General features: G+C 39.5%; 1 protein-coding gene across 2 annotated transcripts in view; it reads left to right on the top strand.

Annotated features, from left to right (window-relative positions):
- The first annotated feature begins 1,044 nt into the window (after positions 1 to 1,044).
- GUCA1C (guanylate cyclase activator 1C) overlaps positions 1,045 to 19,826 on the top strand; it is a 38,953-nt gene continuing 20,171 nt past the window's right edge. The window contains exon 1 of one of the 2 annotated variants that reach the window (XM_005523981.3): positions 1,045 to 1,305. In XM_005523981.3, coding sequence (XP_005524038.2) covers positions 1,102 to 1,305 — 204 coding nt within the window. In that variant the 5' untranslated portion in view covers positions 1,045 to 1,101. Of the gene's footprint in view, positions 1,306 to 14,352; positions 14,586 to 19,826 lie in introns of those variants that run through there. The other variant, XM_088051531.1, reaches the window with a different exon arrangement.

The following is a 19,826-nucleotide window of genomic DNA, read 5'->3' as shown; positions in this document are numbered from 1 at the left end:
CCACCTTTGCAGTAGCCTTAGGTGTAACAGCTGTATTTTTACATTCTACCAGTTTAGTCTCTAACTACTGTGTGCCATAGTGTCTGCTGGAGGGCTTAAATGCTGTGAAACTGTGCACTGCTGTGTACTGCAATACAGCACAGACATCATGACACTACAAATTTCCACTAACAACTTGAAACACAGAAGCAGGAGTCCTGCACCTCCCCATACTGCTGGCCACCCTTTTCCACCCTCACTTCATCTGTTCTCTTGTAGAACACAGTATTGTGTCACCAGGAAATGCAAAAATGTAAGCAATGTTTTCTAAAGCTAAATATATTTATTGGTATTCAGTCTTATTGCAAGCTTTTGCCTGGATGTGTTTTTACACTTGCTCCCAAGTGCAGCTGCAAACACTTCTGCTGGCCTAAGGGAAGGGAAAGGATAGGATGGAAAGAGCAATGGCAGTGGGGAAGCAATTTTCAGGACAACATTGTCTTACAGGAGACTCAGATGCTTGTACAACTGCTGTCTAAACACAAGTTTTTTGTGGTTAGTGTATGGCCACTTTCAGTTTTTTCATGTTATCCAAGTCAAACTGTGTTGCAGTTTTGACCTGTAAGGTAAGATTTGGATTACCATATATACATAAATAACAAAAATGAAAAGTCACTTACTCCAAGGCAGCTGCACAAAATGTGTCCAAGTATTAAATGGTTCTAAGTTTTAGCTAAAACTTTATAAATTATTAATATTAAGGTTTAGAAACTACCCTCAAAGTTGGGGTAACCCTGCACGTTGCTTTTTCAATATTCACCCAGCTTAAATACCTTTAGCACCACAGATGCAAGTGCAAGATGAGAACCGGTATAATCAGTTCATCTGAGGCTCTGCAGACTGACTGTGCACAAAGACTGTAATTAGCCATGTAAAGCCATGAGGGACTAAAACTGGGTGCCAGTAATCTTGCTAGGGTGCTATATTTACTGAGTCTATCTTGGTAGTGATCTGTAAGAGGTTTAAAGTTGCTCTCAAAGGCAGAGTTGGTGTTTGAATGATCATTGTTGGGAAGCAAGAATCAACATTTGGATGAATAAATACTGAAAAAGGTTACCTGGTATGATTGATGCAATGGGTGCTGCTGGATCAGCAGATGACATTAATGCTATGGAAATTCACCACTGGTACACAAAGTTTATGAAGGAGTGCCCATCTGGACAGCTTTGCCTGCATGAATTTAAACATGTCCTGGATCTACACGGACTTACTCCTGAAGCTAACAACTACGTTGAGCAAGTATTTCACACATTTGACATGAATAAGGTAAGAATTCATTCTTGACTTCCCGGCTTTCTTATGGCTGTATCATTTGGTGCACGTGTCTCAGAGAGCTGCAAGCTCCCTACTCAGAGGTAATGGAAGTGATTCAATAGCAAACTCTGAGCAGATAAACAGGAGTGGCTGACAAACAGTGTTGAATGCTCTGTTCCCAATACATTTTGCCAATTTGAAAGTTTCATACAGCCACTCTAATACATGCTGATGGCTTCTCATCTTTGAAAACCAGACTTTTATTGTTATTTTCAGTGTGCACTAATAATTGAAATTTTTATTTATATAGCTGCTTGAAAAATCTTTGTAAGGCAGTGAGTGTTCAGCGGGATCTATAGGTATTAATACTTTCAGATTATGCAACATAGTAACAATAAGATTCCTTCTGTCACGGGATTCATTCTGAACACCTTCTGTGGCCTAATTCGGTAGAAGGCAATCCCCCTTTTCCACATCTGTTTGGTTCTGATCCATCATCCCAATTGTCATGGAGTTACTTTACCTTTAAGAAAGTTTAAGTTGCTGGGAACTGCCTGGAGTCTTTTCTCCTGACCAATTATCGGTCATTGCTGAGAACTGACAGCAGTTTAGGCTGCTAAAAGTGGGATCAACTTGTGAACCCTACCTTAAAGTGTAAAACCAGAGCTCTCTTGGTTCTCTTTGTTTCCTGGCTGGGAAGGGCGGCAGAGCTCCAGGCCTCCCGTTCCCTGCCCAGGCCATGCGGCCGGGCGGGGACTGGGCTGGGCCCAGCGTCTCCCGGCCGGGGGATGCGGGCCCTGTGGAGGGGGTTTTCTCCGGGCTCTGGCCGGGCCGGGCCGAGCCGATCTCTGGCTCGGCTGCGGGTTTTTTGCTGTAACTAAATTCACTAGAAACTGCTGAGTGAAGAAAGAGAGAGGCTCTGGACCTGCAGCGGGCTGGGGCGGCGACTACACTCTCCAGAGCAGCCATGAGGAACTTTCCATCGCAGACGGCTCCAGCTCCTGCACCGGCCGGGGCCACAGAACTACCTACAACAGCCTGGGCAAGATTTTAACTCTTTCATTACCCAGATGAGACTTGCGGATTAATCTTTTTATCCAGAGAGAGAAAAGAGAGTGATCAACATGAAAAGAGACTTTATAAACTACCAGTGACAGGAAAGAAAAGAAGCTTCAGAAAAGGTAGAGAATTAAGAAGATGCTTTAATTAAGCTGAAATATCTTTCTGTTAAAACTATGGAAATGGACAATAAGGTCTTGAAAACACTCCTTTAATTCATGACAGTAAATAGGGAGGAATAGAGTGTTCAAAGTGTAAATTTTGAGTAAAAAAGTAGAGTAATTATGGTACAGTGAAGTGCTGGAAGATTTGAAGCCTTGAGAGGCAATGAGAAAACTGTTTTCTGGTGAAGCTCACGGAAACAGATGAAGAAGACTTTTTGCCTTTGAATAACTTATCCTTAAAAATCCCATCCCTAGACTCATGGCCCATACACACTTGAGAGTGATGTGAAAATGGGAGGAGTGGGCTCTAATAACAGCAGCTCTGGGCAGCTAATATTAGGGCAATGGAAAACTATAACAAAAATAGTTTTTCTTGTGAGAAACTCCATAAATTAACAGGAAGAAACTTCTGTTTCTCTATAAAGACTGGTGAAAAGACTGTAGCAAGAATTGGGACTGTTTTAACCATCAAAGTTCCAAAGTTTTTGTCTCTTTTGTCATGTGAACAAGGGAATAGTGGGTAGACAGGGGATGAAAAGGTTTTTCTGGAAGTTTATTCTGGTGTTCTTATTGTAGTTTGTCAATAAACTTTCTTTTTTTTCCTTTTAAGTTTTATGCCTGTTTTGCTCTTGTTCTAATCCATATCTCACAGCAAGAAATAAGTAATTTTCTTAGTTATTGATTTTAAAACCACGACACCAATTTTATTGCTTAACATCCTTGCTCCTCCTAAAGACACATCCAGAGGCTGATGGATGCATTGCTTATGTTGTCTTTTGTTATTATCTTATGTTATCCCAATGCAGTGTTCATACAAGCTCCTTCAGCCACAAGACTCATCCAAATTTATTTTCCACTTAAGCTAACACTTTCTACCAAATGTGGCAAAAGGTGTGAGGAGTCATCTGTAATTCCTAAAAAAATCACAGAAATTAGGCTTAGGCTGAATTGTCAATAGTATGAACTCAGATATCGCCTAATAGAACAGATGGGCCCATCGTGGAATTAAAAAAATGTTTTACAAAAACAATAAAGCATTAGTGTTCTCTACCCGCATTATTTATCTCAATGAGTTCAGAGATGTAATGAAAAATTTGTTACTGTATTGCACAAATTAACAGCAGGTTAAAACTGGTCCAAATAGCCATAACTGCTCCCAACATTTTCCTTTTCTAGAAACTGCCTTTCTGTTCTTCTTTATGGCATTAATTATACTTGTTTCAGAAAATGCTGAGAGTATAAGATACCTTGTGTGCTTTTACATGCAACAGTACCTCTATTACAATGTTTTCTTGTGTTTCCATACACATCTCCACTCCCAATTCAGCTTTCTTTTTCTGGAATTATGTAATTCTTTCTTCCATAACCCTCAAGGACTCTTCCTATAAAATCCGGCTCCTTGCATGCTCTTTTCTTCCCACTGCTAATTACCAGGTGGTTAAACATACTGAAATTTGATTAAGTAGTATTGCCTAACTCAATAAATGTATTAATTACAGATGATGAACAAACTTCCAGTCTACAAACATGAAACCTGACTGGCAGAAATTGTTAATTTCCAGTGTTCTTTTCAATTAAAAATTTGCATTAAGTTCCCCAGAAAAGCATTATGTTCCCCAGGAAAGCTTTATGAATGCTAACTTTCCTGGACAGTGCACCCAGACAGTGTCCGAGCTCACCTAAGAGCTTTTCCAGTTTAGCACTAATGTGTACTGCAAAAAGCTCTTGACACCTCAGTGCTCTTGAAAAGTGTAGGGTGTTGGGGATTTTGGCTTCTTATTTTATGGGAGAATGTATTTTGGTTTGTTGGTATTTTAGCTGCCTTTCTCCCACTACAAGTAGCTTATCACCCATGGAGTAGTTTGCTCAAGTTATCTGAGGAATATTAAGATGTATGCCTTAAACTTGTCAGGTTATATACATATCACTTTGAGTCTTACTGCCAATCATCTCTCATCCCCTTCTCTGATATCCCCTGAACTTTTTAATCAGTTGGTATATTTCCACCAAGTTTCAAAGAGTAGGCATTTCAGTTAATCAGTTCCTAATGTTTTCATAAAATTTGGCAGCTAGGTAGCAGGGACACAGCCAGAATGAACGCCCCATTCATGCAGAATTAAGATTTTATTCACTGCTTAAGGCAACAGTTGGCTGAGAAAATTATCAGGAACTTCTTTCCTTTTGCCTAGACAAAATACAGGATGGAGCTGGGGTACCAGCATTTGGTGTTTTAGGGGACAAAAGACAGTTTGTATGGGTCTAGGCTTTTGTTTTTCAGTTCCCAGAAGGGCTTGTTTAACTAATGTTCCATGTTAGACAGGAAAAGATGCTTCAGTTTTTTATCAATTTGGAAGTCTTCCCCCCATTTTGATGAAATTTAACAATGATTTCACCTTTAGGGCTTCATAAAACCCACTACTTACGCTAAGCTTAAAACCTCATTATTTAATAATGTGCTCCCACTAAATATCTGATATCCATTTCCTGTTCTGCAAGATGCTGTAACAATCCTCCACTAGCTGCTACTAATCTGAGGCATAGATTTTGTTGTGCACTTTCTTAATTGAGCTGTTGCTCAGCTGCAGCAATAGGACCAGACAAAGTTATTTAGAAGGCAGAACAGGAATGGCACATTTACAATTGTCAATTACATAAGATTGTATAGTCTATATCCATTTGGAGGTGGAAATAAGATGAAGAATGGGGTTTCCGTTCCCAGAAAAGCAGCTGGCAAGTTTTAATCCCTGCCCAATCTATTTGTATAATTTAGTAGTTGGAAAGGCTTAAACACTTACAGAAATACATCAAGTGAACCAGAATATTTTATCTGAATGTTTTATTTTTTCCCTTTAAATACTAATAAAAAAATCTATTTTTGATTAAATGGCAACAGTATAGCTACATTATACAGATACAACACATAGCATCTAGATAAGCTGTAGATCAGTTTTATTCTTCTCCTGCCTTGAATAAAGTCTTGTGAAAGCCTCATTGAAAACCCTGTGGCAAACGGGAACCAGGACCTCTCCAACTACGTGCCAGGATTTGATAAGTTTCCTCTTTGGCATTTACACTGCGTCTGTTTAGTTAAACATGATGTGTATATTTCTCTGTTGTATTTTATCTTTCCTGTGAAATCATTCTGTGTGGCTTCAGGCTGGCTGAGGGGACTGATTTCTGAAACAAGCAGAAGGAACTGTGGCCATAGGAGCTTGCCAAGAGAAATGCATTTGGGAGTTTTATGGCTTGGCATGGCTTTCTCAATAACAGTATCCTCATAGTATTCTTGGTCATTCCAACTGCATCAACACTTCTAACAAGAGCATGGCTCAGGCAGAGTACAATGGAAAAGCATTTGTCTTCTGGTCTTAATGCAGAAAGCCAGCTCAAGACTCCTCTCCATGCTTAGCTGAGACAAAGGATCTTACTTCAAGATGACTCAGCTCTTTCCAAGTCAGATGAACAAGTCTCTCTACCCTGCCCTATACATCAAGGGAAAAACAACTTACCTGAGTCAGTGGAAACTAACTCTTTCTTAACAGAAGACATTTTTTAAAATCAGTTTATGAAAAAAATCCTACACATAAATCAAGGTTCTGAAGTGGCATAACATGTACAGATGCAAAAAGCCATAATGCCATTTTATTTTGATGTTGAAAACTGCAGCATTAGTTTTCTTTTGCTTTCTTCACCCTGTCCCCTCCAAACACACTCTGCCACAAATTCTGCATGTTAATTTTCTCTGAAAGAGGATCATATTTTCTCTGGTATGGTGGCCATGGTGGTAAAAATCACTGCCAGATCTATGACATTAGTGGTTGAAGAAAAGAATTTGAGGTGAAATTTCTTGCAGCATGTATGTGTATAGATTTTAGGAAGTGAGATTCCAAGCAAACACCAAACTTAGGTGTCTGTAAGCTTCTCCCTGAACCTGAAATTGCTGAAGATGACTCTGTCAGTTTCTATGATAACAAAAGTGCTATGCTTTAAATTTTCAAATTTTTATCACTTTATTATCTGAAAACCATCCCTGAGCCTGTGAACAGAACATGTGTGTTAAGTGGATTATTCAAATAAAACAATATGACTACTTTTTAGTGTCTCCCCATGCTCTTGCTGTTTCAAAATTATATAAATAAAGACATGTTGCTAAACCTTAGGATTATATTAGGAAAATTACTTATACCATGCTTGGTTTGGATAGCATGTTAAATCAAAGTGTGTGTTTTTAATTGGAGAGTCATGAAGAGTCTGTTTTCAGTAAGAAGTCCCCTTCCCAAATTTTACTAGCTCTGATTTCTACCCTTTCTTCAGGTGCTGTTTTGTGAATTTCACCCATGTTTGTATTCAAATAACCTGATATTGTCTGTGAGAGATTTCTGTGAGATCTGAACGATTTTTCCCCAATGCTAATGATGCTGTATGATCTATTTGAAGTTTAGCAAGAGTACCAAGGCCACAAACCTGACACAAGCTCTTACACAACATGAGCATAAATGTCATGTTTTGTCTTCAAGAGAGACCCTGCAGAAGCACCTGAGAACATGTCAAGGTCACTCCAGACAAAGAAGGACCCATCTATTGACAAGCTCTTCAAAAATCTCCTAAACGAGTTGGTTTCCTTGTAGGTGGGGCTGGATGAGAGCTTTAAAACCTTCAGGTTTTCCCCTTTCACTGCTGGTAGGGTAGGTTGTGTGAATATTTTTGTCTTCACTCTCTTTTTCAAAAATTAATTCTCCCACCATTCTAAAGTAAATGAACTTTCTGTTCAGAGCTGCATTTTCAGACAGTTACAATGAATCTTTTCTGGTTTTCTTCTTTATCACTGCCATTTCTATTCTTATTTGGAAATCTTGTAAAGAGTTATACAGATGTTTTACTTCTCTATTCACCTCTTATAAAAAAAACAACTTTTAAAACTAGGTAGTGGAAGGAAGGCAGGCTCCAGCTTTTGCATAGATCAGAAAAAAGATTTTGCCATTTCAAGAAGATAAATGGAAAGATTTGATAAATGGAGAGGAAAAGGCGCAGTCCAAAAAAACAGGAATAGACAGGAATAAGTAGATAACAGCTTTTGAGGAGAGGGAAGAAACAACCGAAATGCAAAAGAAAAAGCAAAATTTACAAAATTTTCATATTTAGCACAAGTATAAAGAGATGGGAATAAGTGTTCAAGGAGTGGAAGGAGGAAATAGCACCTCATCTCTTCTTTGTACATTAATTGAAACCCTTGTGGAACTGAAATGCCAGCTATGGAGACAAAGTGTTGAGAAGACAGTTAAAATCTTAACAAGAGGAGAGATTAATGCTCCACCAGAAACAGAGCTGATAGTTGGACGGAAACCACAGGCGGGAATAAACGGGGTTGTATTCCCACTGCAGTGAGAGGGAGAGGGGGCTGGCAGTGGCAGCCGCAAGATCCAACCCCTGGAGGTGTCTCCACAAAGCCTCTCCAGTGTCCCAGAAAAGCACTGGAACAGGGATTACTGGACAGAAATATCACCACGCTCTTTAGCAAGAACACGAGCCCCTGTCTTGCGAGCCCAGGCCACTAGGAGATGCCAGTGGCTCAGTGTCTGCTCACCTTGGGAAAGACTTCAGGCACCAGGAAGGAAAACGTCTCCAATCAAAATAACAGCACCTAATTAGGGAAGACAGCCTCCTCTTTTAATTAAATGTTTGCTGATGACTCTGTTGGCTTGGCTTTCCTTTTTCCAAAGTGCTTAACTCTGGGGATTCTATTGCTAGTAGGAAAAAAAAAAAAAAATTCAAATTTCTTCCAAATAGCTGTGCTGTGTGGGCAGATAAAAACAGGAAGCCAGGATTTAGAGTTGTTTAAGGATCTATATGTAGCATTATTAACTGGAAAAATCCAATTTGTCTAAGCTGAAATCCTTCATGAAAACAGCTTGTGGCATCAAAACGTTGTTGGGGTGAGGTTAATTTGGATCTATTACCATTAACATGAAGATTTCTGGAGACCCCCCCACATTTAGTTCATCAGCATGGAAAAATTCGGTGATTTTTTTTTTCTTCTTAGTTCTCCCAGTTGGAGCCAGGACATTTCATTGGCCTCTCAGATTTTCCCTGGATGAGGGGACTCTTTCCCTTCATTTCTAATAAATTAAACATTGAAAAGCAGTGGTAGCAGGGATTGTTAGTCCCACTTGCAGTGCCTTGGTGCACCAGACAAGGTGCAGCCCAAGCTCTTGCCCATCCTGAGTTTAGGAAAATCAGTGAATTCACAATAGCTACTAAAAGAAAGTATTCCTGACTTATCCTCCTGACAAAGGAGGATGCACCTCTTTGGCAGCTAGAAACTCGGATGAATATAACAGCTTCAGCAGTGGGTCCGCTCTGTAAGTCATGAACTCCAAATGGAAAATGTAAAATTGTATCTCAGAGCACTTCCCATAATCATTAAAACTAAAGGAATGGCACTACAAATGGCTCTGTGGGAAGGATAAGACTTGTTATTTCGTTATGCATGGTATGCTGGTTATTTATAGATACGGGCGCGCTATAGCATGCATGGCTAACACCCACAAAATTACATCTGTAATTGGTTTAATGACAAAAAAAACCCTCCTAGACTGGGCTCTGCACAACTAAGATAAGCACAGTTGATCTTCTCATCACCAAGATGTGTATCATTGAGCTATACTCATAATTTTCATGTCAGGAATAATGAAGCAGTACTACAAAAAGAAATTGGATATAATAGGCTCTTACAGATGTATTGTTTTAATGATCACTGGCTTCTTTTTCAGTTTTAAAGCTATACAAAACTCAAGAAGTTAATTCTTTGTACAACTATAGCAGCAGACACACAAGGAATGTGGCTATGAACTAGCAAAGTTGGTCCAGTGCTTGATCAGTGTTTTCAATGAGAGGCTAATTCAGCAATTGTGTGTCCCACAGTGGTGCCAGGGTTTAAACACCACAGAAAGCAGCAATGACCTCTCTTTTCCCCATCCTCACGATTGAGTTAGCAAGAATTTTTGAGTCCTCTTACCTCAGATTAGGGGGTTATGTCCCACTAGAAATTCTCACTAGTCTCACTGGGGCAAAATCTTTCTGATTTATAAAGGAGAGAAGTACAGCCCTTAAAAGCAAGCTACATTCTGATGAAGATAAAAGAAGGAAAGGTCAACTTGGTCTTCTTCCTTGTACAATGCATAGAAGATATGTAGAATTGAGAAGTTAAACACCCATTCAAATAGTTAGAAAACTGTAGAGTGGTCCGTAGGGAGAAGGTGATGATGGTTGGGACCTAATAGTTTGCATCTTAAAAATCAAAATAAGCAAACAACAAAAAAGCAAAAACTTTTAACACTGAAAACCTCCATAGGTAAATTTTCTGACTACGATAGGCCATACCACCTCTTCTGGGAGGACAGTCTTCTCTTTCCAAAATTTTGTGCCTTGTCCAGATGTCTCTCATTTGGGCTGTCTTGGTAGTCTCTCTGAAAACACCTCACCCAGATCTGCTTGAGCTGGGAGGTGGGTTGCATCTACCCTAAGAGATGGACATAAATGGCCTCTGAAGCTGGCTACAGATGATGAGTGGCATATGCCTTTGGGGAGTTGGAAGGTACTACAGGGAGATGGCAGGACAGGGGGAAGGGAACCATGCTTTAAAGTCAGGGACACAGGAATGCCTGCAATGGTGCTTCCTCTGGTCCTGCCCACACAGCTCCCCTCTGCCACTGAAATGAGCAGTGGCAGATCTCCATATGCACACAGCACTGGTAGGATCCAGCATCTGATAGTGCTGGAAAGAAAGGGATGGAGAAAGAGAGAAATGGAGCAAAGTATAGAAACATGAACTGAGTCACACAGGCAAGAGGTGTGGCTTTTTTCAGAGAAAATGCCACACAGAAATTGCCAAGGATGGAAACAGAAAGTGGAGCTGGATTGAGCTGGAGCAGATGCAAAAAGTTAATTGGCAAAGATGACATTTAGATGAATTTAGACAAAAATCTGTAGATAAGATTTTTTATTCAAATACATGTAAAACTTGGCATTTGCCACTGCAATAGCAGTTCTCTTTTTTGTATTACACTTCAAAGAGGTAGCGTTCAGCTGCAAGCATCAGAGGGGAAAGATGTGTGTCCTCCTTGTTTCACAGCACAGGGATGTAGTATGGGTTGCCTACTGCCAAGGTACCACTGTTTTCACAATACCCAGGAGAAAGTCATCTTTATTATTTTACTTTTCTGCTTTTTTATATTTCAAGTTAGTTCCTGATCGTTCTGCTGGGAAGTTTTGTTTTATTGTGATGTGTATTTTTTTTAAAAAGGCTCAACCTCTATTTTCAACCTCTGTCAAAAAACTACCTTTTTTCACTTGTAAAGAAATCTAAATTATATGATCCCTTCTAAAACTAAGCTTTTATACCATTTTTAGAGCAGAACTGAGGAATCTGATATTTTTTTCTCATGGTTCCCTACAGAGACAGTTTTGCTTTACCTGCAATGTGCATTTTCTGTCTGCCCATGTTGTTGCATTGATTGTCCTTGAACCAGCAATCTTTATTATGGGATTATCATTTTCAGTGTAAGTGCATAGTCCCACTGTTGCCTGTTTGTGTGGGTTTTTTGATTCCCAGAATATTGTACAGATTCCAGAAAGTTTCTTGGCATCTCAATAGATACTGTAATTTTATCTTCACCTTTTAGAATCAGCTTCATTTGGTACAGATAGCTCATTAAGAATTGTTTCACTGGGTACACCAACTAGTCTCTACACCCATCGTTTTATTTAGAAAGAATTTAAGAATCGTTTTAAAAGAAAAGCATTCTTTTATTTATATTTATATACATAATACATATTTATATATGTATTTGCTATTTAATTTATTCCATTCAGCTCCATGTTATCAATTTTTCTATTTTTATTTATAAATAGAAATGCTCCAATGCCTTTGGTTTTTGGAACAGGTGATTTCTATAGAATTTCTACTATCTCAGCACATGCTTTGTCTGCAGCTCATTAAGAGCCATCAGACTATGCAGAGGGTTATAAATTTAGTCTTTTTGTACCCCATAAAACTCACCTTTCTTTTTATGTCAGGTGTTACATCAACCAAATTATACCATTCTAGCCCCCTGCTAGTGGTGAGAGATGCTGTGAGACTGAACTATAAATCAGATAATTTTTTACCCAGGCATTTTTGCTGTCTTTACAGGTGTTTTAGTTATTCTTATTAAACCAAAGGGATTCAGAAAACAGGTATTAATTTAAAAGCATACCAGCTTTAACTTAACATTCTCTTATAAGTCTTTTTCCAGAATGTACAAAATATGACAAGAAATTAGACCTCTAAGGCTCTTCTTAAAGGCATTGCAGCAGTCTCTCATGTGCCTCAGTCAGTGAGGGCACACTTCCCCAAGACTTGCTATTTGGAAGTAACAAGCAGAAGTAATGTACAGTTTTTTGAGGGGGAGAAAAGAGGAGGGAGGGGAGAAAGAACATTAAATGTGAGCAAAGCCCAGGTTCCCTGTGCCTAGAATGAAATCCAGTGTCTGCACAATGTCTTGTGAAGAGATGGGAGGGGGCACTTACTGCCCAAGAGAGAAAAGAGGAAGGATGACTAGCACTGGGTGCCTTATTGATGGATAGCACTTAACCTAACCATATCATGTCAAATTTTCAGCCTTCTTAAGTCTTGTTCCTGATACTCTGTTGCCTTGGTTTCAACTGGGATAGAGTTCATGTTCTTCCTAGTACCTGGTACCATGCTGTGTTATGGATTTAGTAGGAGTAATATTGACAACACATGGATGTTTTGGTTGTTGCTGTGTAGTGTTTATCCTAAGTCAAGGACTTTTCAAGTGTCTCATGCTCTGCCACCGAGGAGGTGCACAAGAAGCTGGGAGGGAGAACAGCCAGGACAGCTGACACAAACTGACCAAAGGGATACTCCATACCACAGAATGTCATGCTCAATATATAAACTAAGGGGAGCTGGCTGGGAAGGGACAATTTTTGCTCAGGGATGGGTTGGGCATCTCTCAGAGAGTGGTGAGTATTTGTATTGTATAACACTGTTTTTTCTTGGATTTTATTCCTCTCCTGAATTATTATTATTAGTTACTATATTTATTTTATTTCAATTTGTAAACAATTTTTATCTAAACTCACTAGTTCTGCCAGTTTTTTCCTATTCTTCTCCCCATCCCAGCAGGGGCAGGGTGGGAGAGTGAGAGACAGCTATCTACAGTAGTCTCAGTTGCCACTTGGGGTTAAACCACAATACCTGTCTTTGTGGTTTGACACCATCACTGGTCATTCCTTTAGGATCAGGGCATGACTGCTGAACAAAAAAGTTCAGAATTGTCATCAGACTGTGCATCCCCAAGAGGTTTGTCTGCTTTCCTTTCGTGTCCCTTGTCCTTGCATCACCTTCATTCATCCCCAGTGTTCTAGCCAGCCAGCACACACCTGGAGATGAAACGCCGGTGTGTTCCCATTCTCTCAGTCACTGGGATCACACAGCAGGTCTGGGGCTGGGACGTGGTCTCTGGAGGAAAGGGAACACACCAACTATCCACTCTGCTCTGTGTTCTTTGCCTGCTGAACCAGTTTTGGCTAAACTGATGGCAATGTCTGTATCTTTCTGTTTGATCTTCAGAGGTTCATCGGCACCTGAGAAGTGTTCAAGCTTTCTTACTCAATGCCATATTTTGAAGTATATGATAATAATCTTGTTGATGTCCTTCTGCAGAGAGCTAAAGCACAGGCCATAAGGAGTATGGGAGTCCTTCTCAAAAACTGACCTGATCTTAAAATGTTGATTGCTCTCTGGCTGAAGTCAGGCTGGAGGATGGTTGTCATTTTTCACGGGCACTCACCACCTCACAGGACTGTGCTCTTTAACTCCACTGTGTGATTATACATTAAAAGGATGAGTGGCAGTGCCTCATTTCTGCGTTACTAACATCCTGTATGTTTGTACTGGTATTTCTAGCTCCTCATTTCTTTTTCCTATAGTACTGCTCCTGAGCTGCTCATCTCCTTGTATAAAAGCTAATCAGTACAGAAGTATTACTGATACCTAACCCCTTCCCTGAGCTCATGGAGGAAGAAGGAATTCAGCTCCTGAAAGCTGTAAAATAAAAAGCAGGACTACAGTACTGACCAAGAGCAAACCTGTTTTTAATTTACTTACCAAACTAAGTTGGTTCCTGTTAGGGAAGTTACTATAAAAGATTCCCCTTCTACTCAAATTTCGTGACAAGGATGGTGACCAAAACTGTGGGTTATATCTGGAAATCCATGCTGAGAGGGAAAAAATAGGATGCAATTTGCACATAAATACAAGATCCCACAAAACATATTTATGATAAAAAGTACATCAAGGAGGAGTCCAAAGGGCTCAATTTTTAGAAAGGCTTAATCCACTTACAGCAAAGAAGATGTAATAACAGGCATTGCTGTTTGCACGCTCAGCTTTTCCATCCTTATTTGCAGCAAAAATTACATCTATTCCTTACAACTATTCCAGAATTATACTCTTGTGTTATGCTAATGGTTTGCATATAATTCTAAATCAATCACTTTCACAATATCCTCTTTATTTTTTTAATAATAGGTGTGTTTGTAGTCAATGGAAGAATGATGAACTATAATTTGACCATGGTGCTCTTTGCTTCTACTTTAGCCACAATTTGAAATCCTGTCTATTTTAGACCTGGGCATTAAAGGTAATCTCATGAGTAGAGATATGCACTACACAAAAATAGAAACCTACGCTGTAAGATGTTTAACGTAGTCATTTAAAAGCCATATTAACCCGAGGTGTGGTCATGAGCAAGACTTTGGACCTGGGAGATAGAAATGTGAACAGACAAAAAGGGTTTCTTGCTGTGTAGCAACATGGGCTCCCAAGAATCATTACCAGATCCCCCTGCACAGATGCACCATTATTACAGCAAATTTATGAGAGAATGTCCATCTGGGCTGCTTAGTCTGCATGAATTCAAGAAACTTCTGGATCTTCAAGGGCTGGATCCACAGGGAGACCTATACATTAAACGAGTGTTTGATATCTTTGATCTGAACCAGGTAAACCTTCTTTTCTTTATTTTTTTTAATCTCATACTAGTGTTTTGTTTGCGAGTTGTACCCTGCAGGCTCTTCCTTGTGCTATCCTCCCAAAACTGCTCTTGTGGACAGGTTTGCCATTAAGGTGCACTAGAGGTGAAGAAGTGAGACTGTGCTTTGAGGGTTTGGATTAGGACTTTTGTAAGTACTTTCTGAGGACACTTCTGAAAATGTCAGGGAACTATTCTTGAAGAGATGTAATTTCCAGTTCACTGGTTATTCTTCTATTTATTGCTTATGCGGGCCTTGTATATAAGCATATGAAAACGTTGGTGTGCTCAAAGTTAGCAAGTTCTAACAACAGCGTTAGACAAAGGGGAAATATGGTCTGCACTTAACTGAAGATAAAGTGCATTGTATATAAATGGATTTAAATGGATTTTCTCAGAGTACTATACTGAACATGTGGCAGAGGGGAAAACAGCTCAGATGAGGAGTTCACACTCAGTACACAAGTCACAAGACCAAATGTTACTGAATAAAGAGGTCAAGCAGTTTCTCCAGGCTATACTTCTAATTCATCCTCCTTTCTGCTGCAATAACTGCTTATGATTGCAATCAGCTGTGATGTAACTGGCTCCCAGACAGACAAGATATATTTTCCTTAGTAGTACAGACAAGGCTGAAGACAGAGTCATCTGGTACTTCTGTCTAGCACCCTTTTCTAGGTCTGTCTTGAGCACTGCCTCATGTTTGTAAGGTCCTGGAGCTGACCACCATAAGCCCTCCAGTCATTGCAATGCTGAGTGGCCTGGGGCACATGGTCTGCAGTACTGTGAAACCTTCAGGTTTGTTGAGACCTTCAGATTATGGATTAATGTAAAAGTGAGGAGAGTGGAATCAAAGCAGGTTGCAGAAAGAGCATTTTCTCACCCTTTGCTGTGGCAGTGACCAAAGACAATTAAAACAGGAGTCATCTGCTAATTGTTGCTACTCTATCTGGTGTTACAGAGTTGTGTCACTCTGCTCTGAGGGCTATCATCACTAGTACGTGAGGTGGTTAAGCTGACAGATACAAAAAATCTGCTTTTATAAGAAGTAGAGGACAGATGCTTGGGGGGACTTAATATGCATTTTTAATGTAGATGGGAGGTATGGGTGGCATCAAAAACAAAGGGGCATGAAGAGTTGCACCAGGACTGTCAGCTGGAGAACAGACTGCCTTTTCAGAACAGCTTTCAGGTTCACTGTCCTGAAATATCTCAGCTGCCTCATCTATGTGACTGAACTCCCTCTTTTACCGGGAACTTCCTTGCTGCACGCTTCTGGACTTTTTGTAATCTTCCTCAGATGAGCTGAGATCAATACAGGCTAGAGAACAAGGCAATGACCAGGGTAATGACCAGGAATTCAGTCTTGCAGGAAAACTCGTTCATCACTTGTCCTATTGCTGACCATCACAAGTTTCAGGAGCACATCCTTGAGGGACTGCAGGGTATGGCTGTATAATCATCACAGGAGAAAGCATTTCTACTGTCTTTTCCCTTGTCTGTATTTTGTAATCCTTGGGGTCACAGATACCTGACCAGTGAGGAGTGTCCTGTTTGATTAAACTAAATTCACCAGAGAACGTCATGTGTGTCCAAATGGTGTCTTCCAGTCCCTACGGATATCCTTTCTTTCATGTGTTTCATAACTAGTTCTACTAAAAATTTCAGCTTTCCTTGTGATGTGGCGTTGAACCATGGTTACAGCAAGGACACCCCAACCTGCAGATTTGCAAGCTTTTTAGTTTCCAAGCTAAAATAAAAATGAGGAAATAAACCCCCAGAAAAACAGAGTAGAGCAACAGGTATTAAAAAATAGAGCAGCTGGGAATCAAGCTAGAGTGCAGAAAAGCTCAGAAATCTGTGCTGATCAACAGCTTGTAAGCATTTGTAAAGGTATGTTAGACATTGAGAGGATCAACCTTGCTAGGGATGTCAGGCAAATGAAACTAAAACTGGCATATTTGAGACCAAAGAGATTTCTATTCAGAAAAAAATGGAAAGGAGCAATTTAAGATGCAAAATTTATATCCTGTGCCCATAGCAACTTTTTATAGAGCTTTACAGGTTTGCTGTATTTTAATCTCTATTCAGTATAATGATTGTATTCCTTTTCTTCTTCTAGCATTGTTAAAAGCACTCTTTTTTCATAAATTTAATTTTTTTTTTCATTTATTACCAAGATGAATGGCCACTGTGTTTAAGGAATACTCTTAGAAACAAGAAGCATCTATCAAATTCTTTTCAAGTACATGGCTGTGATGTTTTTTATGGGATTCAGCTGAGAATAAAGTGGCAACAGCCAGCTTCTTAGGTTGGGAAGAAAGGAATGTTGTATATTTTTGATGAGGTAAAATAAGAGGATCTCTTTATTCCATATACTTGCTTTTTGCCCTACGACCTTTCTACAGATTTTTGTCTGCCCCAGGATTTTTGGGAAAAATGTAGGATTTTATCCTGAAAAGATTTTAGTTAAGATGTGTGAAGAATGGTTAGTGGATGGCTGACTAGCGCTATCACACTGTGGGCTCTCAAATGGCAGCTATTATTGTAGAAATATGGGGTCTGCAACATTATGTAGAACATTTAGGCACTGTGCTGTATTAAACAGATGAGAATCTTTCATCTCCAAGCCACAGAAGTTAGTGGATGTAAGTGCATAATGCACAAATTCAGAAATAATTTGGTCATTTTTGCTTGCATTCAGTTCCTTCAGTACTTTAACAGCTTCTGAGGCATGAAGATCAAAATTTTGTTTCCTGTTCCACCACATTATTTTCTGGTTTTTGTTTTCTAATAAAGAGGTCACTATCTCAGTGATTGGTGGAGTATACTAAACTTCTTGAGATAAATTATTTCCTTTATCTAAAAGTGCCTTCATATATAAGTGCTGTTATAATTAGATGGTTGGCAAACTTGAACCTCCTCCCATGTTTCCCCCAGTGACATTTTATAGATATATGACTTGATTTTTTTCCTGCTCTAACCATGGTTTAATAGTGGACTTTTACAGTTAAAAATTGTTATGACTTCTGTTGCTGAAGCTTATAAAAATCATATAGTTTAGGGACTAGGTTACAGTTGATCTAAATCTAGAGAAACCCATTATGGAAAACTTGAGCCATTTAATACGGTCTTCTCGGCATAAAATATATTTTTCACATGTAGGCTTCCGTTTTCTCAAAATAGGAATCTGCTCAGAAAGCTCTGCTAAAGAGTTAGTCCTGTGATTAATCTACAATTCCAATTATAGCAGCCTAATACCTCGAGTTAATCTGAGGACATCCATGTTTGGAGGTATAGAACATAGAACAAGATGGTAAAACCCTCTTGAAAGGTGCATAGATTTTCTCCTCTGTGTTTCATGTGTGCCCAGTTTAAAACCTCTAGCATGTAAGGTGTGGGATAGGCTCAGAGGCTGCCAGTGGGGCTGTGGGATGTAATTAAAGTTATGAATTTCACCTTCTCATCAGCTTTGCTGCTTTCAGCTGAAGCCTGTTACATACACTCTTCTCCCTCTTAGGATTTCCCGTAAAAACCCTAAATTTCCGGTAAACTGAAAATAGTTTAGAAGGAATAATAGCAGCATGGTAACATTTTTTTGACAATTTGTGATAGATTGAAAGCCCAGTCAAAACTCATTTCACTCAAGTCATCAATACAAATACCAACAGGAATTCAGTTACCAGCCAAACTTTATCATTCCCTGCCTTTCTCTAGGTTGAAGATAAGAAAGTACCTCACCTCCCCACTCATGAAAATGAATGGCCAGTGGGCAAATGACACGGAAAGGGAAATCTTCACAGAACAATTTAATGCCAAGTGTAGATTGTGGTCTCCTCTGCTCTCAACAGCAGGCAGATCAGTTCATGCCAAACAGGCAATGGTGCTGTGGCTGTTTGGCTTCTTGGGTGCAGTTATCTTGTGTTGGTGTGTGTACAGGTACACCTGTGATGTACAGGTACAGCTATGAGGTACAGGTACAGCTGGGAGGTATAGGCACACCTGTGATGTACAGGTACACCTGTGATGTACAGGTACAGCTATGAGGTACAGGTACAGCTGTGAGGTATAGGCACACCTGTGATGTACAGGTACACCTGTGATGTACAGGTACAGCTATGAGGTACAGGTACAGCTATGAGGTACAGGTACAGCTGTGAGGTACAGGTACAGCTGTGAGGTACAGGTACAGCTGTCAGCACTGTACAGGTATTTGTGACTCTGGCTCAGCAGAGTGCACCTGTTCAATGCACAAAGGCCATTTCCAGGCAGGACCTGTTTCTGTGCGAGGTTAGTGGCAAAGGCTGTGCCTGAAAACTTTTCCTCTCAGGAACACACTAAATAAGCACAAACCCTTCCTAGGGTGTCTCTTGTGCAGACCACCAGTGGTTTTCATAACTAAATTACCCTATACACCAAGAACACAGATGTCTGCTTAGTTTTTTAAGTTTCTTAAAAACAGGGACTGTCATGTGAAGGTTTTCCTTGCCCTTTGTGGGATGCTTTGCTAATAATTAAACATACAAACAAGCAAACAAATAAGTATGCTAGTGAAGTTTGAAAGCTGTTCTTCATCATTCTTAACACCATTGAAAAATAAAGGTTCTGAACATTCAGAACTGTAATTGCAAATTTTCTTGAGATTATCACAAGGAGTGCAGAAGGTAGCATTGCAGCAAATGTTTTATTGATGACTCATACATTAATACTTGTAAGCATTATTTATATAATGACATTGTCAGGATAATAAGTGGTAGCTTTATCTTTTGCCACAGCTTTCCAATGAAAACTTTTAAAAATAATGTGTTTATTAAAATACAAGTGGAGCCAAATTAATTTTTTAAAGAATTCCTTTTCTTAGATTTAAAGAGTTCCTTCTTAGGGAAAAATTATCTCAGTCTTCTTCACCCTTAAGCTATTTGTAATACAAAAAGGATAAATCTGCAAGCACATACTAACACATTTAATTCTTCCTACTTGTTTTCCTTCCCCTGCGTCTCAGTCCACACATAACTGGCAGTCCTAGTTTGTGCACCCTAATTATGAATTTTAGAGACAAAACAGTAACGTTCTCCTACAATATCTCAGCAGTTGCCAGGCATAGTGGTGTATATTTGGTTTTCAGTGAGAATATGTATCATATTTCAGTGCTATTATATAAGTCAAAATGAGGTTTCATCGATATTAAAGCAGAAAACCTATCTAGAAAAAT

The sequence above is a fragment of the Pseudopodoces humilis genome, chromosome 2 (assembly GCF_049639895.1).
Source record: "Pseudopodoces humilis isolate 2021_Gansu_Grassland_sample_001 chromosome 2, ASM4963989v1, whole genome shotgun sequence".
Classification (NCBI taxonomy): Eukaryota; Metazoa; Chordata; class Aves; order Passeriformes; family Paridae; genus Pseudopodoces; species Pseudopodoces humilis.
Note: the sequence above shows the minus strand (reverse complement) of the source record. Positions and strands in the feature narration are given on the sequence as shown.